Source organism: Meleagris gallopavo, chromosome 10 (assembly GCF_905368555.1).
Source record: "Meleagris gallopavo chromosome 10, MGAL_WU_HG_1.1, whole genome shotgun sequence".
NCBI classification, from domain to species: Eukaryota; Metazoa; Chordata; class Aves; order Galliformes; family Phasianidae; genus Meleagris; species Meleagris gallopavo.
Genome location: NC_139413.1, coordinates 8,982,049 through 9,008,962, shown reverse-complemented (window position 1 = coordinate 9,008,962; position 26,914 = coordinate 8,982,049). Strand labels below are relative to the sequence as shown.

General features: G+C 38.1%; 1 protein-coding gene and 1 long non-coding RNA gene across 3 annotated transcripts in view; one reads left to right on the top strand and one right to left on the bottom strand.

The window, feature by feature from the left end:
• The window catches only part of LOC104912303 (uncharacterized), a 118,285-nt gene extending 92,639 nt beyond the window's left edge, over positions 1-25,646 (top strand). The window contains exons 10-15 of the long non-coding RNA XR_004160745.2: positions 661-842; positions 6,767-6,928; positions 10,087-17,147; positions 18,746-22,417; positions 23,106-24,826; positions 25,281-25,646. This is a non-coding gene — a long non-coding RNA (uncharacterized LOC104912303). The remainder of the gene's footprint in view (positions 1-660; positions 843-6,766; positions 6,929-10,086; positions 17,148-18,745; positions 22,418-23,105; positions 24,827-25,280) is intronic.
• Positions 1-26,914, bottom strand: part of NR5A2 (nuclear receptor subfamily 5 group A member 2) — a 77,898-nt gene that overhangs the window by 31,281 nt on the left and 19,703 nt on the right. For both annotated transcript variants that reach the window (XM_085232233.1, XM_085232234.1), the window contains exon 5: positions 5,116-5,235. In XM_085232233.1, coding sequence (XP_085088359.1) covers positions 5,116-5,235 — 120 coding nt within the window. The remainder of the gene's footprint in view (positions 1-5,115; positions 5,236-26,914) is intronic.

Sequence of the window (26,914 nt, the reverse complement as noted above, 5' to 3'; positions counted from 1 at the left end):
TATAGTAGATATATTTATGTCATAAAAGGCATGATGATAAAAATATTTTTAAGTTTCATTTAGAGAGCTATTTTATCCAGTAACATTACATTTTCTACTTTAGTAATGGTGGTAGTCCATTCTTCAAACTATTAATATGAAAATGTTAAAATATAACTAACCTAGAGTACAATAGAATCCATTTCTTTGCTTCAGTGTTGCAATGGTCTTTGTGTTTCTTACATGTAGAAGAGGTGATATGCAACTACTGCTGAATGTACAATATTGGAAGACAGTCAATCATTGGAAATTTTTGTAAATGTTTGGGGAGCATCACTAGGACTGTACTAATTCAGTCTATTTCTTCAGGGACTTTTAACTCTTTTGATTTCATTTTTCTTTTCTACACACTTATATGAACCTCTTCTCTACTACGTTGAACGCTTTCCCATCGGTCCAGAAGATTGGTTGCATTTACATTGGATCCCAAAAGTATCGCTGCTTCAGTAGACTACAAATAGTTGGGACAAATGTATTGCTTCTGTCTTTGAACTGGATTTGGAAATTTATCCTTAAAACCTCAGTGCTACAATAGGTTCAATAGCAAAGCAAATGTGAATAGAGATCAGTTTTTTCACAGGCGTGTTCTTTCTCTAACACTCTTCTAAATTTGTACAACAGCGCTGCTTATGCAGGGGTCATCCTTGTTTGTGAAACAATCATCTGCAGCCTACAATCTGAAAATGAAACTATTTCCTGAGAACCTTTTCAGCAGTAAGGCAAGTTGGTCACCTAGTCAAGCAGATTCTCTGAAGCCAATGAATTCCTGTACATCAAGAGAGTAGAAGCCTTCTCTGCAAGTGGTAAGTAAGTCTAACAAAAATGGCATTGCCACAGAAAATTCCCAGGCAAAGCCCCTATGTGATACCTCAAGACCTTTCAATAAGGTACAGCGGAAAGAGCTACAGAGCACCCCACTTCAGTGGAGGTTCAAGCCACAAAATTCTGATCTAAATTGAAGTTAGATTATGATCTGCTTCAAAACAAAATGCTGTAGAGATCTTGGTTATTCCTCATGCTCTCCTGAGGTGTTCTCTTAGAATATAAGTCCGGGTGAGAGGATATATATGTATGATGTGTGTGAATTAATCAGTAGTTTGAACAATCTCAAAAAGTATCAGATTTAGGCATATTCTTAGGCAACCTTTTTAATCTGAAAGACTTTGATCAAACTCAGCAAACAGAAGATTTGGCAGCACTGAAGAGTGGAGCAACTTGTGTCTGCGTAGCTGACCCTACAATTGAATGTGTTGTGTGTTGAATGCTGCCTGAAAATGCAAGAGCAATGACATTCTGTACAGAAGTTCAGTATCTTTCCTGTGTGTGCTGAATCTTGGAAATTGACCATGTAGTGTTGGAGTAGAAGACACAAAAATAAAGCGCTCAAGTCGGATGCATTAAATTTCTATAATTACAAATTGTCTGTTAAAATTACAAGGCACATGGCAAGCCTACTAAACTTTGCGGATGGAGAGCATATTGGCAATGATTTACAATTAACCACATTGCAAATCACTCCTTGGCTGTTTTCTATTATGAAATGCATTTGTGCTACTTTATTTCCTTTTGAAATGGTAATTACTGCTGCTGAGGGGCAGTAGTTAGTGCAGAAAATGAAGTGTGCAGCACAGGGAGGAACTTGTTTCTGAGGAACTGCTGAGGAATTGTAATGATATGAAAAAAGTGCTTTCCTGACACACATGCACACAAAAGAGGTTCATTTATGAAACTCGAACCAAATAAATAACAAAATAAAGTAAACCACAGCCTTTTTGTGCAAGGGACATTGTTCACTTTGTTGCTGACTGCGCTTTTTTTCCAGTCAAAGTAAGAATAGTGGATTGACACTGGGAAAAACTCATAAGCCAGTGGCTTGAGGGAAACGCACATGTATGGTAATGTGATAAGAATGCCCTAGGGTAACAGGTGTGAACTGATGTGTTTGAAAATTATCGAGTGTGCTTCTAACTACTAGCCCATTTTAGATACCTAGGATTGAACAAAAAATGGTATGGCCCTGGAGAGCTAGATTAAGTTTGACTTTTATATCTGAGGAGCAGAGGCTGTGCGCTCTGAGTGGAGAGAGCAGGTATGCTCTAATTAAGTGGTGGTAAGCTCCCCCCTGACAGCTTCTCCCTTGACTGTGATTGTAAAAAGGACTGTGTTTATGAGTAACTTTTATGGAGGAATATATTAAGGTAAGCAAGGAATGAGGCTTCTAAGGTCTTAAATTTGGTAACTTGTGGTGATAATCATGATCTCTCAGGTAATAAAGTAGGCTATCTAGCTTCGGACCTCAGTTTAAAGTTAATATATTTGAAAACAAGGTGATTGACTGTAATTTTGCTCGTAGTGCTCTGCTGGTAGCTGTAAGTAAAAACATATACAGCACTTTTCATCAGAAGTGTCAGAGTGCTTTCCACACTTTAATCAATTAATTTCTGTAAGATGTTGGCATGTTTATTTCCTTTTTCCTACTGGAAGAACTGAAAGTATTGGGGCAGCAGCCAGCAAGTATGCAGCATTTAGTGGAGCAACAAATGCTGATAATGCCATGGTCTAAAACTGTGGTTTTCCAGAATTATTTTACAGTTAGATAGTGGAGAGGAATGGTCATAATTCCCCTGTATAAGAACATTTGAACTAGACTTGTGTCTTAGAAGGACAACGGACCAACTTGATGCTGCCAGGATGGTATGTTCTGATGTTCAGAAGTAGTCGTAGTGAATCAGATTGGCTTAACAAGAAATTCAATATTGAGCTACACTGCCAAAAGGCTGTAGTACACAGCAGGTGAAAGCAGGAAATGGCTCAGAACAAAAAATATGGAAGCACTGTCTAAGTACGTAAGGAAGATTTTAAACTAGTCTGTTTAAATCACCTAAAGCTGAGACTTGTGCAGGATATCAAATCACTAGTAGAGGAAAAACAAGGAAAATGCAGAACTGTTGCTGGAGTTGGTTGTTGATTTAGTATTAGTGAACATAGACCGGACTGAGGTACTCAGTGCCTTCTTTGCATCAGTCTATGCTAACCTGGTCTCCTAAAACTCTTTACTTTACATCAGAGCTTAGGGAGGAAGAAAGTCGTATGCTGAAAAAACTTGCTGGAAGGAAAGGGACTGGTTTAGTATTCTGATAATATGGCTCCCTGCTCTCCAAACAGCCTAATTGTGTAAAGGAATGCACAGAGAATGGAAAACTGAGGGGTGCTTGCACCAGTTTCAAGTGACAAATATTGGCATAGAAAAGCCAAACTAGATTGAAAGGAAGATGCATTAAATTTACTTGACAAACTTGGGGCAAAAATCAATGTAATCTGTTCAATTTACCCAGTTTTTAATTTAGTTGGAAATACACAGCTTCCAAAACCAGGTGGTGATTTCTAAGCAGTGCATTTAATTAGCATGCTGTTGTCCAACAGCAGCAAAATGCTATGCTTTGCCACGAGAACATGTACAACTGCTTTTTTTCTGCAAATAAAGATGAAAGTGGCTAATCCAGATAAGAACTTTTACTGTGGAAAAATTGAGGCAGTGGCAAGAATGTAAAGGTATGTAAATGTCTTCAACAGTTTCTGTGGAATTTATGCACTCGGCACCTTTAAAAGCTAGCTCATCACATAACAAAGGAGGCATTAATTTAGCAGTTTATTCAGTAACAGAAATTAGTCTATAGATTAACAACAAAGGAATCACACAAGAACCCTGTGTGGTAAATGAAATAGTTGCCAGTATAATTCTTTTTGTTTTGCAGATTGTGAAATGCAAATAGAATCAGTAATTTTGTTCAGTATCAGCACTGATATATATCAGGAATAATGCAACTAATTTTTTCTCATATAAATAGAGACTACCACTTTATTTCATTTAGGTTTTAGAGACTTTCCACAAAGGTGCAGGAGTCAGTTCTATTGAATTTTCCCACTACTTTTCCTGTACAAGTGGATCATTTTCCCCTTCTACTGTACATCTTTTAGTCATAAATGCAGTTATTTCTCTTCCTTTTCTAACACTGTAGCCATTTCTTAATGCTAAGAAGTGTTTATAAAAATCATTATAAACAGCATTTAGAAATGGCTACAGTGTTAGAACTGTGACTAAAGCTATAAGCAGATTCCTGAGCACACAGGCACAAATGGAGAATCTGTATAGTTAGAAAAGGGAACTCTTTCCCACACGTGTATACATCTAGGCAGTTCATTTTGCAGTTGCTTAAATAGCAGTGGACCATCATTTGTTTTCACTTTGAATCAGGAACATAACACACAGATGCATCTCTCTTTGATACTGAGATTTTTTTTTCAGTAAGAAGAATCTTAGGAATAAGATTCTTTATTGTCTTTGTGCTTATGAAAGTAAGGGTGAGTCGAATCTTCCTACTTCATTCAATTTTTCTCACAGTTTTCCTGGTATTTGCCCACATTATGGCTCTTGTGTTTTGGGTAACCCAAGCATTTGACATCTGAAGAAAATTAGCTGTTGGAAAGCTGTGCAGAAACTGGAGTGCATGTTCCCTGAGACAGCTCCTGAGACAATAGCTGCATGCGTATCCTATGGTCTGAATTATTTTCCTGGTTTTAGGTGTCTCAGCTCCCTAGTCTCTCACACAAGCACATACTTCTCTAAAAGCAAGGCATTTCTGAGGCAGTAGCTGCAAGTTATCTAGGTTTCTGATCCAGTTAGTGATTCTTTTGAGTAAACCATTATTCTGAAGGGAAAATAAATTGAATTGCTTAGACCTGAAGCACAGAGTTTGGGATGTCTGTTGTTGCTGTCAGAAACAAACCATTTTAGCTCCAAGAAAATAAATCCTTGAGAAACACTTCTCATCTGTTGTTTTTCAATCATTGAGGTATACAAGTATATTTGAAAAGCAAAGTGCTTATGATTATATCTGCTTTTATAACTTTAACTGTAATCAACAGACTAGGAACTGAGTGCACAAGTCATTTTAGCTGCATTATTTGTGGAGAATCTCTGAGAATACAGAAGTGCTTCTGACCTAGTTAAACTCCTGCTATTTTGAAAATGATTATTAAAAAGCCATCAATACTCCTCTGAGCCCACATACTCACTTGTTGCCCGGTAACCAGAAGGATGGAGCCTTCTTTCCCGTGTACCACTTGCCGGTAAATGTGATCTAGAATTAAGAGTTCACTCCAGCAGTTCTGAAGCAACTTCATTTGGTCATCAACCTGTAAAGCAGACATTGGTGGCGTTACACTGGAAATGAGTCCTACATCACACTACGGAGTCTGAAAGCTGGCTACCATGCCTCCTCCTTCAAATATCAGGATAGTCACGAGAACAGAAATGCTATCAAAAGTTATTTGTTCACAACGCTGCTATTCTCAGCTGAATAAACACAACACTGCTGAAATCATTATCTGTAAAAGGTATAGAATATTTACAGTTGATTATGTTGTGCAAAGTAATAATAGTAGAATAAGATAATTCTGAAATGCTTGTAGCAACATTGTTCTGTTTTTGGTAAAAAAGAAAAATCGCATATCCAATCCTAATGTGAACTTTCCCATCATTGGGTTCATCACTGAACCTCAGCTTTTATAAATGAAGAAGCTCTGCTGGTTCAAGACCACTAATGCTGCAACAAGCCCCAGTCAGAGCCAAGTCCCTTTCAAAAGGAAGAAGTGAATAAACAGGTAAACATTCTCTGTAAGAATGGCTGTGTAAGTATGAAAAAAGAAAACATAAACACGAGCTGGGTGTCTTCAGGTGTCACCGGCAGGGCATAAAAGAGATGTATACAAGGCAGTGACAAACATACCACTGCCTGCATTTGGGGATAGCAGGAGCATTCTGGACATTCCATACAGCAGCCTGCATTAAATTTTTGATATAATGCTATTTAGGATGTGCAGAATATTGGACAATAAAGGCTCTCATTAAACTGACTGTAATTGCAACTAGATAACTAGATCCAGTTTCATTCATTTAAAAAACTGAAAATTGATGAAAATTTGCAGGAACATGGGGAGAAACTTTAAGTCAGAGTACACAACAGTATCGTCTGGACTTGTTCTTACAGTGCTTACTGACTTCCTCCCTAAAAAAAAATGAAGCCTTTGACTTCAGACAGTTCTGGAAGGGTTAAAGGATGCATACATTAACTTTGCTACAATTAAGTGGCTAGGGTGGATGTGGCAATAACATCTATATTGTTCAAAGGGCTCTAAGAGCCTGCATTCATAGTAACTACTGAACAGACTTAAAATGGTATAAAATAGGAGAAATAAAAAAGAAATTAACAGAGTATTTGCAGTGGACGCTTGCATGAAGTTTCTCAGAGACAGTTCTGTTAATATAGTCTTCCAGGGATTCTTATTTTGATTGATTTGGAGCTATGATAATGCCCAGGAGATTGTGTATGAGGAGTAGACTTGCACAAGCTGAATTAGATACTGCAATAGGCATTTTCAAATTTGATAATCATTTGTACAATGAATTTTTGCGCTTTATCATTTCAAGTTTGTTTTCCAGTTATGTGGTAGAGAAAGGAGTAATGTTTATAACTAATGGATTTTCCAAGTGTCACTTATGAAAGTTAGCTAGTATTTTGTTCCCATTTCCCATATCTTGCCATATGGCTCAAACTTCAGTATCTTAGACATTCAGTTCTCTCTTTGCCTCCCTCATTTGTCAACTTTCCTTCTCCCCTGTCACAATTGTCTCCCAACTGTTCTGGTCCCATTTTTTCTCCCTTAGATTTCTGTATCAAATTATTCCCCGTCGTTGGATTGTGCAAGGAAATGAAATCAGGAGAGAAAGGGAACAGATCAGCATGAAGCCGATGTAGAAGCACCTGTGTGCAACACAGCCTTTTCTCCCTCACAGCCTTCTCTAGGACCTTCTCCACGACTGCAGCAGGTATCTCTGCTGGGAAATGCTTTATTCCCTCCACTGTGTTTTCTTGTTGATAGCATTTTCTGTTTGTTTTTTTCTTTTGTTTTGTTTTGTTTTGTTTTTCTTTTGGTATTCCAAAAGGCTGAATTAGTACGGGATAAAACACTGTCAATTTTGATATTTCAAAAGTTTTGCTTTGAAGTTTTGAGCATAATCTTTTAACATAATTGCTGTTCTGCCTACAGTCACCGTTAATACATGTAAGCTCAGATAACACCTATAAGCCACATAGGCATGGGCAGCAGAGATAGAGGACAGAAGGTGTGGACTCTGTAGATGGATATATTACTAAGCCAGAGTAAAGCTTGTGCTATCACAAACTCAGCCTTGCTCTATCTGTATGCTGTCTGTGCCTGTGATAATTCATTCCTGTTCAGACTGCAGAGCAAGGCTGATTCTGTATTAAAAGGTATCTATTCCCCTGCCTGCAACATGTCTTTGACTAGAAAGCCATTACCACCAAGTGACTTTTTAGCTCAGGAGTGGTCTTCTGAATTATACCAATGAAACACTCACCACCAAAATGTGTGCCAGATTTGAAGTAAAGCATTTTTAGAAGGAATTGTTTAAAATTTACAGATTTTAGTACTCTTGGCTTTTATGTGGAATTATTCATGATCATTCTCTCCTGTGTATAACAAAGTGGTACAAAATTCAAATAAATAATGCCAACATTTGATCCTAAATTAGCATTTCAGATAAAGCTACCACAGCTTACATCTGAACAAAACAAGCTGTGAGACAGTTTAAACCGTGAACATCCACGTCATAACAACCAATACCTGAATAAGAGGTCAAGCATTTGATTGTATTATAAATGACATATTTCTAGCTAACCCATCTGTCTCAGCCACAGGCAGCAACTTTTGAAAACAAACTGCACTTTACAGGTCTGGCTTTCTGAAGGCCCCAACAGCAGCTAGTCTGCAATCAAAGCCTACCTCCCAAGCTTTATCATATCATTACTGAACCAGTGCTGTGAGAACAGTATGAGATGGCAAAATCACAAAAAAATGTTTTGCACATAGCCTGTTCCTGCTGTTCTACAGGACTCATAAAACTAGCAACAGCGAACATCTGCTAGTAGTTCATCTCTATATTCACTGCAATTTAACCAGTGAAAGCCTATAAAATGGATATCATAAAAAGCAAAATACACATCCAAAACACAGCGTTGGCTTCAGGAAACGATTAGATCCAGCTGCTTTTGCCATTTTAAGAAAGCTGGCAGGGCAGCAAAATGCTCCCTAGGAAGAAACAGAGATGGCTTTGAGGAGGGTCGCAAATTAATAAAATGGAGGAACAATTACAGCCTACTTCTGAAAGGAGTATAGATGAGGAAAACCACATACCTCTGCTAACAGATACTGGATATAAAATAGGAAACAACACAAACCACTGAGTAAACGTGGTAACATAGCACACCTTATGCTAGGATTAGCCGGCAATCTTCAGGAAGTGTGTAAAGTTGTCCAGAGCACAAATGCCTTTGTGTTTCTGTGGCACACTTGTGCATAAGCATACATTGTCTGACAAAACAAAAAATTAGTGCTTGGCCACAACAAATACATCTTAAAATGATCTTGAAGCCAATGAGGCTTAAGCTTTGATGGATAAAGTGCAGAGTGAATTCTGAAAAAGAAGTACTTAGCAGAAAAAGCACCTGTGGACTTCAGTTTCTGTGACTCCGAAGCCAAAGCATGCTAGTCCTCCATTAACATGGTAAGGAGAAGAAAGGGTAAGATTCTGTGACCACAATGACTTAGTTCTAGTCATTAGCCTTCAGTAATCAACGCTGGTCTTGTTCATAGTATGCATTCAGTTAGAAGCAAGCCCAAAAGCTTGTACTGGTGACTAAATTTCGAGCTTTTTTGGTTTGTGGAGATTTTTGAGACTGCTATCAATTAACAGCAACAACAAAGTGCCCTTTGAAACAACTACTGAGAATGCTTATAAATAAAAATTGAACATCATATGGCCAACAACTGGCTACTACAAGAACTCTCCCCAGATCTGCAGCTGCTCCCTGCCATAACAAACTATTGACATAAGCATAATGTAACCCATGTCTCACCTAAGCAAGTTGTCAAATGATATATCCATTTGACAACTATGTAGCCTCAAGCAAAAGCAAGAGTGAATACTGTGCTCAGATGGTTAAATTTAGGTCCTGTCTGGCCAGTGGCATTCAGATGACGACTTTCACCAGCAAGGATAGTATAATTGGAAGTTGTCGCTGAAAAAATGGTTTTTAAGGAAAGATGTGGAGGAAGCTAAGGGAAAGTGTGTGACTCAAAGATAGCATGGGATGAAAGAATAATAATGTTAAGATTGTGAAAGGAGTAAAATGTCTTACTTGTAAAACAGTGACTGGATAACAGAGGAAGTAAGGAGAGTACTTAGGAGGAGGTTGTAAAGGAAAGGGTGTTGTGCAGTGAGAGGACATGAGGGAAGCTGGATGTCAGGTAAAACCATGAAGGTGAAGATGATGACGTTGGATATGATACAGAATTGAAGGGATTGCGTGAGAGTAAGTGAAATAAGTGAAACTGCTAGGGCAAAGAAGGAGCAAGTACTTTGTGCCAAACAAACAGAGGATGGCAGTTGTCACGAGCAGAGATGAAAATGGATATGTGTACTATCCACACTCAAGAAGTAAGAATATTAAGGTGGAGCAAGGAGTAGCTTTCTAATAGGTTTAGTACATGACGGTATCCTATTTCAATCCTTTTTTCTTATAAGAAAATCCTATTCAACTATGATTACAGCAAGGACAAAGAAACATGTCAGAATTTGGAGTTATCCTTGTGCTGTTCGGATTTCTTGGAGCATTTTCCTCACATTACAATTGGAAGATAAATGGTCATTGTCACAGCCACCCACCACCATCCCATCGTGCTGCCTAGCAGCTACCGTGCTAGCCAGACTGAATAACAGCATAGCTCACTATGCAAAAAAAAATCAACACACAAACTTCCCTGCATCTCTGAGGGTTGCTCTGAAAGTAATGCCTTCTATTTTATTAAGTAGGCCCGCAATGTCTGAAGTGGATGTTGGTGGTATGGGAGTAGAGATTGAACCTTACCATCAATATTCCATTATGTTTTGTTGCTGTGTGACAGATGGCAGCAGAAGAGCAGTCTAACAAAATGGTGTCTGACATGGAAGTGCACATGGAGCAGAGGTGTGCCACTGAATTCCTCCATGTGAAAAACTGCACTCATTGACATCATCAACACTTGCTGAACATTGATGGAGACTAAACAGCAAATGTAGCAAAGTGAGGCAGTGGGTGGTGCATTTGTTTCAGCAGCGGTTACGGTGATGTTAAGGACAAGCTGCATTCTGGATGGCCATGCACAGCTGTCACACCACAAAGTGAAGAGTATTTCCATCAGCTCATCCACATGAATTGGTAGTTTACAACCAGAGAACTGCACATGGAGCTGAATATTGGAAACAATGGTGGTGATGTTGAAATCTCGCAACATTTGCTCAAGGTGAGTCTCAAGAATGTTCACACATGAACAGAAAGAACACTGCGTGCAAGTTTGTCAGGGCCTGTTGAACTATTATGAGGCTGAAGGTGATGGTCCCAGGATCACATCATTACTGGCGATGAGACGTAGTGTTACCTCTACAAACTGGAGTCAAAACAGCGGTCAAAACAGCAACACATTAATTCCCCTTCAAAGAAAAAATTCAGGATGCAGCCCTCAGGAGGTAGAGTGATGTGCCATATTTTTGGGATTCCCCCAAATGAGGGAATTACTGCTTGCACGGCTACTTTGTCACAGCACTTGAAAAGTCTGCAGGCTGTACTCTCCCCTGGTTGTCTCAGCCATTGTGCATCCCAGCTCTTGTCAATAAAGCCTCAGTGCAGAACTGCTGTATGGTTGGGCAGGGGGAGAGCGTGTCTCAGGACCGAACCAGATAAAGGTGGATCTATGCCCCAAGCACAAGATATTGCCTGCATTAGCTTCCTTCATAATTTCACTGTGCAGTAGTATTTCTTTTGCAGAACATGAAAAAAAAATCAAGTTTGTGTAAAAAGTGAGACAAAGAGATGTGATTCTCTGTTCTTTCTGTGTCCTCTGACCTTTTCCCTGGGATTTAGTAGGACCATGGGGCCTAGTGGCACTGTGACACTCCTTTGTGTCCACTATGGAAGATTCACGTGGCTTTGCTCATCTGTACAGTGAGCTGTACACTGTTAAATATCCCGATACAGGTCTAAATACAGATTCCCAGAGAAACTGCCAAGTTCTTCCCTGCAAAGAGGAGTTATAAGGGGACTTGAAATCACTTGAGTTCTCTGAGTTCTGAGTTCTCTGCTGGCAAGGATTAGAAAAACAGCATGCACTAGAACATATTTAGACACAACTATTGGTTTGCATAATTCATCTTACACTATATAACAAGTCATGCAGGATATTTCTGGGGGTGGAGGAAATAGATTCTCAGATTGAAGTGTGAAGGTCTAATCCTGAGTGCTGTGGTGACACATGATCTCTTGATGGGACAGAAAGTTGGACTGAGCTGGAGGCGGTTGCATTTGTCTGCCTACTCTGGAGTCCCACTCAGCCAGGCCCTGAGCTCTTTTTTTGGGGGGTGGGAGGGGATAACGACTGGAAGGCTGTCTGGCTTGCTGGGATCTCTGTTGATACTGCAATACTCAATCCCACATTATCCATTGCAGCTTAAGGAAGGACTTATCTCAGAAATGCTAGTTACTCATCTGAAAAATTATTTGTGCTGATGTTACAGATAAGAAAGGCTAGTGCAACACAAGAGTAGTATTGTTGTAGAGTTTATGCTTCCCACAGCATGGGACGTTAATCATTATAAACTTTTGTTGTCTCTGAAGAACAACATTCAAATTGTCAAATGGTAAAATGAAGAATAATGTGTATGTTTTGCTGAAATGCTCCTTAATCTTATCAAAACCACACCGTATCTTTCTTTTAGGAAAGTGTTTCACAGTATTTAGCATACAGTAACAAATAACCCATGGACTTATTGCGATATTTCTTCTGAAAAGGTATTTTCAGCCTGGCGCTTGATGAAATACCTGTTAAAAGTTTCAGGGTCATGTTTTTTTTGTGTTTGAGTTGCTTTAAACTAAATATTTTCACTATAATTATTGCTGCAAACACAGCTAAACATATGCTCACTTTTTACCCCTTTCTGCAACCCTCTTTCTGAGAATCCTTTTTCATCTTTTCAATTGCATCAGCTGGCACTATGGCTCTATGCATTTCTGCTACCGAAAATTTAAAAGGGTGTCTAATGTTTGAAACAAAAAATATGATGTTTAAAATTTATGTGATAATAATGTGTTGGATTCAGCTGAATTGTTTTTACTTATGTTTCTAAAAGGGAATGCCTATGCCACTTTCAAATTCTACGGCCATTGAATAGCCATTTTCTTATGAACATGAAGTGATTAAACATCTGTCTGAACTGTTCAGCCTGAAGCACAAAGGTTCAAGGGATGGCTGAACTTTCTTTCAAATGTACTTTGGAGATCCCTTACAAGTCATTGCAGACATATAGCTTGAGTTGTTACTTCATTTTCAGATGCTATAATGAAGCAAATTGCCCCAAATCAAAGCTTTGTAAGACAAGTGCATTCCAGAGGCTAATTTTTACTACTGAACACATACGTGGTTTCCAAATCATTACATAGGTAGGAAAGTATTTGAGCTCTGCACATGTGTTGCTGCTAACAGTGGGAAACCTGTGCAAGGTTGCTGTCAAAAGCCTATGCGGTTTTGAAAGAAAATGCGCTAACTTACTTCATCAATGAATACCTTACTAAAATGTGATTACTATTGATAACCTCAGCCATAAAATGCTATAAAGTTCAAGAAAAAATGATTTAATATTAACTACAATTGTTCATCTCTTTATTATAAACCTGTGTCATACAAAATTGCGCATTCTCTGCAAAGCCGGTGAGCATCTTTACAGCCCGTTAGATGACTGTCCTGTTGGTGTCTAGCTCTAGTGTGAAGGGAGCATAAGACATGTTTGGTAGCAATCTACTTTTTTTCATGGTTTAGAAATGAAAGGAAATATAGAAATATTCGAGTATGTGCCTTTTCCTGCTCTTTTATGGCATGTAAAGAGCATCTTACAAAGATGCAATTATACTCAGTATGTGCTTGTGTGTGTGTATGCGCATATGTGCATACTTCTGCCTTCAGTAACTTCTGAATCCATCAGCCAGTGTCAGCTGGCTTCAACAGAGAGTTCGTGTATCCAGGCCATTACGTTCCTACATGCTTTCCAGGAATCAGAATCCAGATAGAGGAAACTAAGTGCTAAGTATCACCCTGAAGGAAAGACTAATAAGCTTACTCTAATATTCAACATCAGAGAACTGAGAGAGAGAGAGAGAGGGGGATAAAATGCTTCACTAATTCCCTGCTTATAGAACTACTAATATTTGGAATATCAATCTGCCTTTCACTTTATTAAAGGTATAGATAAGGAATTTATAGCAGAAAGTATTGTTTTGTCTTAGAAAGGCCCCATGCTTTTGTATTCACAAAATCTGAACCTGTATACCGAATACACAGTGCCCATGCTTTGAATGGCACATAGTGTTTCCTGCTTAGCAAATGCCCATGCGGAGAGCAATGGCTGTGTAACATCTTCTCTCCCCTCATGCCCTAGGACAGCTCTCTAAGATAACTTGACGATTCTTATGGGTCACTTCCAGGATGTTATATGATTCTATGATTCTATGATTCTTCTATTACTGTGAAAGAGGGGATCACGCCAGCCATGACCAGGCATTTCCCAGTTTCAGTGTTCACCTTTTGTTTAGTCAAATACTTTCATTAAAAAAAAAAAAAACGGCCTTCAGCATCAGTTCATGACCATCCTGTGTTCTTGCAAGAATATAAAACAATGTTTATGGTTCTAGGGGTCTCTGATTGCTGAAGTGTATAGGGATGCAGCAAATGCTGATCCTATTAAGGAATAAGACCTCTCTTCTTTTACTAGTCTTTGGATTCTCTGTTTGGAGAGCATCCCACTCTCCAAATACAACAGATTTAAATTCTTCAAACATCAAATGAAAGGTCTATCATTATAAACGTTATATATATGTATAGAGTGCAGCAAATGCAACATAAAAACCTATTTTCCTCCTGTTCCTGAAAAATACATGCATCTCTTTGCAAACTGCATGAAGATTACTTAGTATTTTGCAGTCAGCATTATTTCTGATGAATTATAAATGTGTTTTTCTTAGGTTCTTTTTTTTTTAATCTGAAAATAAGGAAACAATTTCTTTGTAGCCCCAACTGAAAGTTCTGCTTACAATGCAATGTTTTTTCCCTGTCAAAGCGAATGCAAAGGAAAGAGGAAAATTATTCTTCTCAGCACCCATTTCACAGTGTGAAGGAGATGTCTTCTTCAGGACTGGACCCATAGAACTGATCTTCAAAATACTTCTCCTGTGTTTATCTCTACTGATGTTATTACAGTATACATTTATGCATGGTCGGGTCTAGAACTTAAAAAAATCAGATAACGCTGTGTAGTTTGTGTAGCAGTTTTGAGAGTAAAACAGTTTAGTTCCCTTGAATTACTCCCGAAATACTGCTGTGTTTTCTGATATCAACAAACTAAATTCCAAAATGTGCTGGGCCTGATTCTTACCTCTCAACTTGCATGAATATAAGTCCTTAGACTTATGTCAGACCCACACAATTCATCATTATCACTGTGGGTCTGATCTGCATTTTAAGAACCACAGAGATGTCCTCTGGGGAATCAGAAGACAAGACTGAGTCTTGTAGATTTTAAAGTACTGGTGGTGAATTTATTCTCAATATATTGAATCAGCAGTTTCACTCTGTTATACAGCACTTTCTCCAAGTCTCCAAGGGCTTCTCCAAGTCACAAGTGTTTCAGCATTATCTGAAAGGGGTTTTAATATGTAATGTTCCTTTCCTGTTTGATGATTTGTTGGATAAATTATCACAACATTTTTCCTAAAATAATAACACCAAATCTCGACAGAGATCAATACAACACACAGGTATATTGTTAATAGTGTAAAATATTAAACTCATAACTATTTTCTACAAAATAAATATTCTATTAAAACTCAAGTATGGATAATATGGAAAAATACTTTTAGCTTGTGACACAAGAGACATGCTAATTTCAGAAAGAGCCCTTTAATATGGTAACAGGCTGGCAGAGCAATCTCCCAGTGCACAGTATCCTATTCCTTCAAGTGCTATATGCCCCCTAACACCAGTTTTTGCATACATTTATACAAGAGTTGCTTAAATTGGCTCTAATTTAAATTGCACTATATGGATACCTCCCATTTTGCATTTCTTTACATCCAGGACATCTATTCAAGGGCTGTAGAGTAGGGGAGGAGCACCAGCCAAGAGAAGTAGTCTTATTCTTTTAACAGCTGACACATACAAATGCTGGTTTGTGTGCACAGCACCAGACTATTTTCCCCATATGGGAAGTATGCAAGTAATCTGATTTCATGGCTAAAAAGGAGTTACTTTAAAGTTACAGCAGCATAAATGAGAGAAGAAAAATGTTTCAGGTATGTGTTAGAGATAATACCCAAGATGGGAAACTTTATAGACAATATAAAGAAACTAGTAAATCAGATGTTACATATCATTTCTAGTAGGCACCAAATGTGAATGTAGAACTAACTTTTACTCTGAAGGATCTTTTTTGATTTGCATAGTAACATTCAGGTTTTTATTTTATTTTGGTTTTATTACATCAGTAATATTTTCCAGATTAAAATATGTTATGATGTGACTCCCGTGGAGTTCCCTCTTCTGCTAATGTTATATTGATATTACTTGTTTGCCTACTTATTATATATATGTTATATGTGCAAATAACTATGTTGGATATAGAAAGACCAGTTCTATATTTTAAATGTTCTTTATCTCTTGATTGCAGAGCATTTCAGTCTTTGTCAGAAACATAGAACAACAATATGTTGTTTCTATACTTTGCTTTTCATAATCCTCTAAATACTTCTGACCAACATCTAATTGTGCAACTGTAGATATTTCTTTTTGCCCTTATTTGAATCACTGAAACATATAGAATTTAAGTTTCAAGACTGGGTGCTGCAGTTAAACAGGACAGAAAGTCACCTGTATTACACCTTTGGCAACAGAAACAGGTAAGGCACTGCACTTGTGACGCAAACATACTTCCCACTGTTTTCCTGCTTTGTAATTGAACTGCCGAGAAAATACCAGCGAAAGCAGTAAGAAATCTCGAGAAAGTGTCTTCAGACAAGATGTGAAAGGAAATGCAGTACCAATGAAAAAAAAATACAGAAGGGTTGTCTTACATCCCAGGAGCTGCAGCAGTAACAGTAAGTCACTGGGGCAGAGGTAGAGAAAGAAGATGCAATGATATGGGAGAAAGTGAAAGAATATTTTGCACTGGAAGTGGGTTTCTCACGTACTGAACCAGTACCTTTCTGATTAAATAGGAAAAGTTTCTTAAAAACATCCCCCAAGGAAGCTGGAGCCATAGAAGAAGGTATGAACTGGTGAGTTACTGTATACAGGAGTGATCCAAAACACTCGGTTCTTCTCTTTGCGTCTTAAAAGCATTGCAGAAGGCTCTTGGTATACAGCTTCTACCATCTAGCTAAATTCTTTCAACTCTGAATATCATCTAGATGAAAAATTAGCTTCTTTCCTGATAAATGCAATTGTAGAAGAGCAGACAGAGCTATGCTATTAAAAATCACAGGAAGTGTTGATTGAATGAATGTTCAAGAAATAGCGTATTAAAATGTTTTTTTTCATTTATCCCTTTACTTGGCATTGCTTCATTTATCCCACTTCCTTTTTCCTGTATGCTCATTTGAAAATCTCCTAAGCATCATTAAAATAAGGTTGTCACAACTCTGCTCAGGTCCCATATAGATATAAGCACTGCAGTTAGGATTAATGTTAATGTTTGTTTAAAGATATCCTTGAATAAACTGTTTTTCATTTGAGCTGCTTTTTCTGTTGATGAGAAGAGTTTTTACAGTACAAAACATGGATCGAGAAAATCTTTATGGGTAAAAATGACGGAGGACAGGTGAAGGAGGCAATCACAGCTAAGCAAGCCACTGACTTTTCTCCGTTGTCAGAGCTGGACACGTTACCAGGTATCTAGATTTTGAGCCTCTATGCTGAGCTCCTAAATATTCACATGGAAAAGAATAACTGTGAATTTAGAAAAATGAGAGACTAATCAATCATCTAATTGATAAGTCTTTTCTTTGCTCATTTCTAGATATTCCATGTTCATTGCAAGGGAGTTGGAATAGATGGCCCTCAGAGGTCCCTTCCAACTCTAAGGATTCTATGATTCTATGATGTCAGCTTTGGGGATGAACAACAAAAGTTGCTCTGATAACTTTCCGTTCACCCAGGAGTTCACCATATGCTACAACTGTGAAAGCTGAGTTCTAGTCAGACTGGCAGACCCTTGATCGATGGATAAGAGTAAGATGGCATAAATTTAAAAAAAAAGAAAATCAGCTTGAATACAGCCCGTGTTCAAGTGTCTGTCAATCTGCTATTAATCTAGATCTGAGCACCATTTTCTTTGTTTTCTAATTAAGTTTATGAGATTTATTTCTGAAGATTTACTATGACTAAAATATCACTTTGATACCCAAATGTAAGAGGATTCATTCACTCATCCCATATTTATCCCAGATTTATCGAAGGACAGTACATTCCAACACTGAATCTAATAGCTCTTCTCTAGGTGTATTGGAACTTACTTTTTAGTATGGCTCCATACTAAGTCCACGTAAATCTGTATCAGGGCAATTTTCCTAGCTATAACAGCCTGAATGGCTTTGAAATCTAAATGAATTCAGGATTATACAAACATCCAGCATAATTTTACTGACAAATAAGAGACTGATTTCTCTCTTTGGCTCCTTTTTTTCCACCAATCTGCCAGAGTGTCTGTCTCTTTCAGACTACAAAGCCTTTAAGGAAGGGTCTGCCAATTGCTGTTTTTATGCAGTACCTGTTTATTCTACCATAAATCTAACAGTAGAAAAGTGTTGCCCTTTTGTGTGAAGCATGCATGGACACTTCTCTGTAAATAAAGTTTAATATCATTCAGTTTAAACAGCCAGCCTACCAAATAAATCCAGAATGTCCAGTTAAATAATACAGCAAGATATTATTATCAAAGTGCACTGTCTTCTTACATAAATGTAAGCATCAGTTTAACAACACAGTGAGAATATTTTGCCAGGTTTTTTTTTTGTTTTGTTTTTTTAAACAGGGTTATTGTATAACCTGACATCCTAGGTAACAGCATCTTAGGTATGGTGTTATCTACTATCCTGAGGTTGGATGTTATATAATAAATTATTTCATTATAAACATCTTTGAGACTGATTCAACAATTCATATGCAGTCAGAAGTAAAACAAACAAACAAACAAACACCACAACAAAAAAAAGTCTGTTCTTCAGTAGAAGACTTCCAGGAGAAGGTTCTCAGTTTGTATTGCTTTATATCTCTGAAGACTCTGCTAATGCTTACATTTTTTTAGTGCAACCTAACATAAGCCAACTTCTGAATTCAGACTCTGGCGACAGCTCCTTTTATATTCCCTCTTGCATGAGCACACACAGTACCAAAATTCAATCTACTGTGTCAAATATATGCATTTTGTAAATATGTGACTATTTGATAAATGGAGTTGAATCTTTTTTTTTTTTTTTTTTTTTTTTAGGTTACTTCTAACAACAGAGTGATGTGCATAGTTTATTTTTAGCTCACATGTTGCATGCAAATCACCCATTTCTACAGTATAATGTGCATACAAAGTTTGCTGAGGTGTCCAAACTAGATTCACTGTGAGTACTTCACCAGAAATATGCAATTAAAATGTAATTCATTTCTAGATATCATCAATATTCTGTCACAGTATAAAGGGAATGGACTAGGTGACCCATGAAGTCTATTCCTATCCTCATATCTATTATTATTACCTCATATTAGTAAAATTACGTTTTGAGGTCACTTATATGTGCTGATTCCCTTTACACAAATATTTGGCATTTACTAGTTGTTTGTGTCCATTTCTTCATGTTCTATTTATAAGGGATTAAGTACAGGTAGAACATCAAATGTAGGAAAAACCTGATGTTTTGTTGTAAATAATTCATAAAACAATGTTATGACCCTTATTCCCTGTGAGTCATCCACATAATGAGCCACCCAAATGAAGCAGTGAAAACATCCACTTCCCCTGCCACGGGTGTGCCCTGATGGGCTCCTCGGGGTCAGAAACCCATCCATCTCTTTTCACACACGAGCTAATCAATTCAAAGAGGGAAGTGCCAATGAGCTATTGGATCAATAAGGTGAAGTATGGAGATTGATCTTATCCCAGAGTGACTGCATTAACAGACTCGTTAGTGTGACCTCTGCCCTCAGGCACGCACTATACAGGATTGCAAGTCTGATATCAGAATGAAGACCTCAGGTCATTGCTTTTAATAATCTGCTTTGCTGAAAGAATTAAAATTAAATCTGCAAAGAGATGACTAATGAAAATACAAAGTGCTTTCTTCTCCTCTCGTCTTGAAATGCTTGCAAAAATCAAGCCAGCTTTTTGCAGCTCCCACCACCAGTGGCAGTCTGGCACAGGACCTGCTAGGCCGCACCAGGCTAAAATCTGCTGAGGGCATATTAGTACAACCAGAGGTGTTTTGCTTTCCTGCCACAAAGAAAAGAATACAAAGAAATTGAGCACAAAACTCTAAAAAGTAACAGCTGTGTTAAAATCAATGAAAGCCTTCAGAGGATTGCTCTCACTGTTCTGTCTGCTCCAGAGCGAGGCTGAGTGCCCGAGGTGTTTCCCTGGTGCCTGCAGAATCGCAGTGGCTGCTGCTGCTGCAGTGGAGTTGCTCACACTGCTGAGCACATTGCTGCCTGCAACGGCGTGCACCAGCTGTGGGCCCAGCCCAGGGAGTCACAGCATGCTGTCACTCAGGCCAAAGGCTGGTGACTTTGGTGTCAATTATCTGAACAGCTAGCATGGAGTAGTTGCTCAGGAATTGGCCCTACAGGCTGTGCCACGGGACATCTGGTGTGATCAAATCCTGACCCAGTAAAACTGGTGAGATCCTTCTGCTGTGCAGAGCTCCTCTGGAGGCACTGGGATTCTCAGTACGTGTGTTCCATCCTGTCCCTTTGTCGACCTGTGCCAGTAAGTGTCACTAACTTTACAGGATGTCTGTACATTAAGTACTGCAAGGTTGCTTATAGCAACCATTTCAGGCCAGCTTGTTTTAAAGAATAATCTTTCTGACATATAGTTTCAGAGATGCTGAACAAAACTGTACTTTGTTGCCTCAGAACATGATATTCATATTGTTAATACTTTTAAAACCCTGAAAAATTTCTTTGCAATTTTATTTGCAATTAATTTTATTTGCAATTAATATTTTTGCAAATATTTATGTATAAACCACATTTTAATACTGTATTTTTATTATACCAAACATTTTTATTGTTCAATGTATAATTGAGTCAATGAATTAGAAGATTTCTAAAAAGGGATTAATGCATTTTTAATGAAACGGAATGATATAACTTCTGTTGTTCACTAAGAATAATGGCAGATCTATCAGGTTTGTATAGATAAGAACTTTGTGAGTTTGTCTGAAAGCCTGCATAATGCCTCTCCTTTAACTGTAACTTAGAAAAAGAGACTTAATAATCCTATTCAGGCTTCTAATTCATTGTTTATTTACATCATCTCTTTTCCACCTTGTGATCAGATCACCTGTCTAATCATGAAAATATGAAGCTCTTTAGCAAAATACATCTATATCCAATTGTATAACACTTTTGAGACAATATTCTTTCGAAGTCTAAATGGAAGGACCGAGATAGCCATACAATACCCATGGGAAATGTTTCTGAACTCATAGGTTAATAGACAGGGGCACTGGTGAGAACTTTCTGTACTAATAGTGAGAATGTAGATGTTTCACTCTTCACATGGCTTATGTCCTTAATTAGCTCACTAGTCAAAATTATAAATACTTTCCAGGTAGCAAACGCTGTACTTAAAAATATCTCAATAGAAAATCCATGTATTAGTATAATACCATGATTGAAATTCTAACACTGCACACTGGAAGTTAAAACAGTAGTAGCAAATTGAGCTCTGATTCCAATGTATATATATTGTGTTCTTTGCAATATAATGTTTCATTTTCTGTTATTTTGCGATGAATATGAAAACAGATAATGAGCATTTACATTAGTACAATACATATATATTATGGATGAGGAACTTTATAATGACACTCTTAGAAATATTTTTGCATTTTTCCGTGGGAGGCATGTAATTAAATTTCTTCAAGAGAAGGATTCTACAATTTCTTGTATCTTTAAGTAGAAACTGAGACAGGATATGTGCATATTATGTACATACTAGATGCTGTAGTACTGCTCAAGAACTTTGTGGTGTGTAAGACCACATAATTCAGTGGCAAACCACAATTAAATGGGTAACACCAGAAAAAATGAGTGTACCATTTTATTTTCCACCTCTGTAATGGGATTTTTACATCATATTCTTTCCAAACAAAGAAGCTATTCTAGAAATGTTTTAGACTTAAAATGTTTTTAGAATTCTGCTACTATATATGTATCCTTCCACTTGAGAAGCAGAGAACTTTGTACACATCCAATGGTTCTAGCCTCAGGAGGAGATTGATTCAGGAAAGCACTTTCCAGTTTTATTGAAGCATTTGTTCTGTACTTGCTGATGAGAAGTGGAAGCTCATGTGTTTTCACTAAAATGGAGGTGATTCTTCTGAACAGGAGCAAGGGAAAGTAAATGTATAGCATATGTGGAACTGAAATACCTTTTCTGTAAATAATATCTTTATAAATTGAGTGCCATGCATACAGAAATTGCAAGAAGTAAAAGTTGCCGTCTAGTGAAAAGGTGGTTTGTTTCCCCTTAAGATAAACCACACAATTTATAGTCCCGTCATATTTATCGGACAATTAGGTCTTTAACTTACTACTAGTAAACAATGACCAATTTTCATTATGAGTTTCACAAATATTTTATGAATTTTATATTGTGAGCATAAAATGAAAAGTTTTCTTTAATGGCAACTGCATGAAAACTGGTCAGGAATATAAGGAACCAAAAAAACATTAAGTGGTAGAGTTCAGATGAAGACATTAAGTTGATAATAAATATAATTTATCTTATAAATCTGCAATTTACTTTATAGGTCTCCAGATCATACTGTGGTGTTACTGCCACATGAGATATCAACACATGCACCTGTCTGGTGTCAGCATCTATGGCTGCAGTAGGGATATCCGTTAGTGGTATCTGTTTAGGTGGCTGTTATTTATCTGCCTACAAGTAAGTGACACATATTATTTTCTAATCAATGAAACCTCTCATTTTAGCTTCTATGTAACAGAGGAATGGCCAAATGCATTTTTTAAAACGCCCTCATTCAGATTTCTACTGTGAGCAGCTTACAGACTGATAACATTCATGAAAACTTTAACAATAAAAAGATGATCTACTGGGAAAGTTAGATTGGAAATACATAACTAGAATGGAAATGCTTCCTTTGCCTTCACAGAATAAATAATAAATGCTTTCCAGGTAATGACTACAGCTCTTTTGATAACATATATATTAATAAACTAAAAACATCCATAGATTGACAAGTGTTTTGTGGGCTTATACTGAAAAGCCAACAACTAATTATGAAAGCCTGACTTGACTAATCAATTATTCAGATAGACATTAGGTGCCTATTATATGCATAAACATGGGAATTATATTTCCCATAAGTAACTTTCCAAAATAACAAACCCCAAACATGCAAATTTGAAATAGAGAGAAGCACACTATTATGCACTTACTGCACGTGCAGACCTCCCACTGAATTATTCAGGAAACACTGAACTGGGAGCCTCAGTCTTCTGACTCTGAGCAGCACAGCAATAGCAGCACATGCCATGTTGTATTTGTTATGCATGTAATATTGATTTAGCTCGTTCTTGCTGGTCATGTTTCAAATTCATTTCATGTTTAGGAGATAGAGGAAAGGGGAAAGATCCCTGGATTGCTATTTGCAATATATTTTTACGCCTGTTGAACACAAGATTATCTGATAAATTAATAAGACCATGGCTTCTGAGTGCAGGAAGAATAAACCTTTGAAAAGGAGCACAAGTAAGGTAATGAAGTGTGTTTAGAAAAGGTTTATATTTGCCTGATTCCCCACCTCCTGCATGTGAAGACTAGGAGAGTGCTAACATTATAGAACAGATTCACTAGCCTTTCAGTTAATTGTAAGGCTCTGAACACAATAAGGCAATGCTTGATTGTTCTCTGCATTTAGAAAAGACCACACTCTTAAACAGAATGCAGCAACAGGGATACCAGAAATAGATGTGACCAGACACCTGATGACAAACAGTGACAAATCCCACTGACACTGCAGTGACCCCTGGTTAGTCAAGATTTAATTAAGGGGTATAATTAAGTCAGTGGAATGGAACACTAATGAGTGTTGATTTTTTTTTTTTTTAAATATGGGTAATTACACATAAGAATACAAAGTAAGCTAGGCCCCTTAATATGTCATTAAAGTAAAGAGTATAGAATGACAATCAGAGCTTTAAACACGCCTCTGGTGTTTTTTTCCCCTTTGCTGGAATAACACAGGTAAAAACAACACAGCTCCAGTCAAGCATCTGTACACATGCTAGCAGATGCTACTGGCCCAATCCTGCATGTGTCCAGCGTGTCAGTAATGTGACCTTTGTGGCCCAGCGCACACCAGTAAAGTTAAACATGCATGGTTCTGTCTGTCACTGTGTTTGCACTTGTTTGTACCACGCAGGGGGCATGCCAGCTCATTTTCTAACAAGTGACATTCTGTTGCTCTTCTCTTTCAATTAACATCGTCTAGATTTAATTTATTGAGTCTCTTTATTACAGCAAGCAATTGATTACAAGGAAGACATACACTACAGACCATCCTTATGACTGCCTGCAGGGTGGGTGCAGTTCAGCTTTACAGTCAAACAGCACATTTCCTATAGCAGTGGTATTTTATGCCTGATCTCTGGTTCTCTGGAATTTATTTCTAGGCAGTTGAGTGAGATAGCTGAAATATCTTTATCTACATAATATTTGCTTAGATTTCAATCAAGATAATATTGTAAAGTAGATTAACTTAAATGAAATGCTAAACGGGTGGAAAACATCAACATGAATGATGATGACAATGGTAGGAAAATAACAGTTTTCTTATGATCTCTAAGATTTAAAGGAATGCCAGGGCCAGCCTCTGCTGGGATTACTCTATCTGCTCCCAGCTGGTAGCCAGCAGTTCATGACAGCCTTTTATCCGTTATCAAAGCAACAAGTGGAAAAGCAGATCCTCCTGACTGCTAACATTCTGTTCAGTTCTCTCTGTAGAATTTCTGTTTCTAAGTCTTTCCTTTTAACAACTCCTCAGATTTCCTTCCTACTGCTGCAGTAGACACTAAATATGTCCCTCAAGTCTCTAGCTCACTTGTCTAACTTAGACTCTGCAGGGCACTAATGGAAGAGGGAATAATTGCATTACAACAGGACACGTTCTACAGGGACTGACTGAAGTGCGGCACGATCCCGATCCTGCTCACACTAAGGTGCCGAGCATTTAGCAGCTGGGTTCAGTGACAGCAAAAACAGATCCTAATTACTCAAACGATGCACTTGTGGATACAACACTTCGATGACAATTTCAGACTGAGACATGAGGTAGGATTAAAGTTAATCTACTATCCCAGTTTTTATAAGTAGAAATTTTACTATATCAACAGCAAAGCACACTATATTGAAAACATTTCACGTATGTTCTGTGCTTGCTTTCCTTTTCTACACTTACAGGGAAAAAAAGAATGTAAAATTTGGAGCTATTAAAAGTATAATTCAGGCGGAATTCTTTCAAACAAAATCTATCCACTGGAACAGAATGGTTATTTGTTATTAAAACAAATCTAAGTGAATGTATAGTAAAAATATACATCCCAAATTTCATAAATCGTTCTGTCATTGAGTAGTGGGTCTTAGAAACACAATCCTGTAACAGTTATTACAAGTATATGTAAAAAATCAAAAGAACAATTTGACTAACAAGCTGCTAAGTAGGATACATTAAACCACAAAGTATGCTAAGAGTTTTTAATTATTTTCTAAACTGTTTTTTAACCAGATTTTCTGTGGCATATAGTGGGCATGCTGGGGCAGAGGATGCTGTGGGAACACCTCTGGGTAGGACGTACAGCAACATTTCTCCTCTATGCACAGAAGCCTCTGCCATGTTGCCTGAACCCCTGCTTGTTTCAGCCAGTTTTGGATTATCGGTATACAAAATGGCATGGGCTGGCTATGGGTCTTCAGAATCTTGGTTGGAAAGCAGCGGGTAGTGTCATGTCTTTAAGAGGTGCCTGTTGTCACTGCTCTGGAGAGGGCACTGATAAAAGGCATGGGATCGCTGCTCTTGCTCTTTTCTGTAAGCTCAAGCATGTGAAAACCCTTGTGAAAACGAAATACAATAAAAGAAGAGGGCTTGTAAAAACATCACGTAAATGATTTGCCTGCTTTTATCTCTATGCGGACATGTGTCAGTGTAAAAGAGTGGATTAGGCAGGCTCGCTTCCGTCTGGGCTGTAGACACACGTATGCATAATTGATTCCTGACATCTTCTTCTCCCCCATGCTGTCCCCACGAGGCCACCCCTGTCCAGCTATGTATGAATGAACAGAAGTGTCTTTCATCCCCCACTTGCTTCCCGGTTCAAAAGGAACTACAAAAATAGCAGCAACAAAAATCCAGCAGCCTGCCAGAAGGCCTGCACACGTCCCATTCTTAAAGGCATGTGAAAGGTTGGAGAGCTCAGCAAAATTTTTATGTACGGGAGCAGGCCCAAGGAAAACTCACACGCCATAACCAATTGTGGACAGAGGATCATCTATCAGCAGACAAATGCAGGAACTCCAGAATGTCTCTCCTCAAATGAAATAATATATCTTTGAAAGCCAATGCCCGTTTTAGGCCTGAGGCCCATATATCAAGCCTGAGAGGCTTGTGGATACGCTCCAGGGCCATTAACCTTCCACCTGTTTCCCCTTGTCCTTCAGGATGAGACCCTGCCCTTGATTTTACTCCCTTCCCCTGTTCATCTTCCGACAGAGTGTAAATGTAAAGCAGAGGGCCTGTGAAATAATTCAAAGGCAATGGACCAGGGACATGGTTACAAATCTCTGCCACTGGCACTGTGACTTATGCAGGCAGTTTGTCACACATGAGCCAGGTGACCTCTGTGACATAACAGAGAAAAATATCGCCCGAGATCAAAAGATGAGATTCAGAGCGCTCTAACTAACTCTGGTGCGGGCAGCAGCGGCCCGGGCTCGCCTCCCTTCCTGGCATAGCCAGAGTGTGGGCTGTGCTCCTGCTAATTGAAGCCGCTTCGTTTGCTCATCTCTCTGCTCTAACCATCCCCGTAACACCACCATCAGAACTGGCTTCCTCTTAAAGCCGCTGCTTTCCGAAATGGATCATAGATGTGAATTGACAGCAGACGGCAGAATGTTGATCAGCAGGTCAAAATGAACACGTATCAGTCAGAAACATCAAAATGGTGGAAGAGTCACTTCTGCAAATGAGTCTGTTTTAAGCCAGTAATTTTTTGAATGCTAAGTGACAATGAAGCCTTGTATAAACATGTCCTTCCCTAATATTGCAGTGAGAAGCATTCGAAGCCTAAAACATTTACTGGGATTCAACCGTCACAACAATTACAATGAAAGCAGAGTTAGTATCAAAAATGATGTAATGCAACC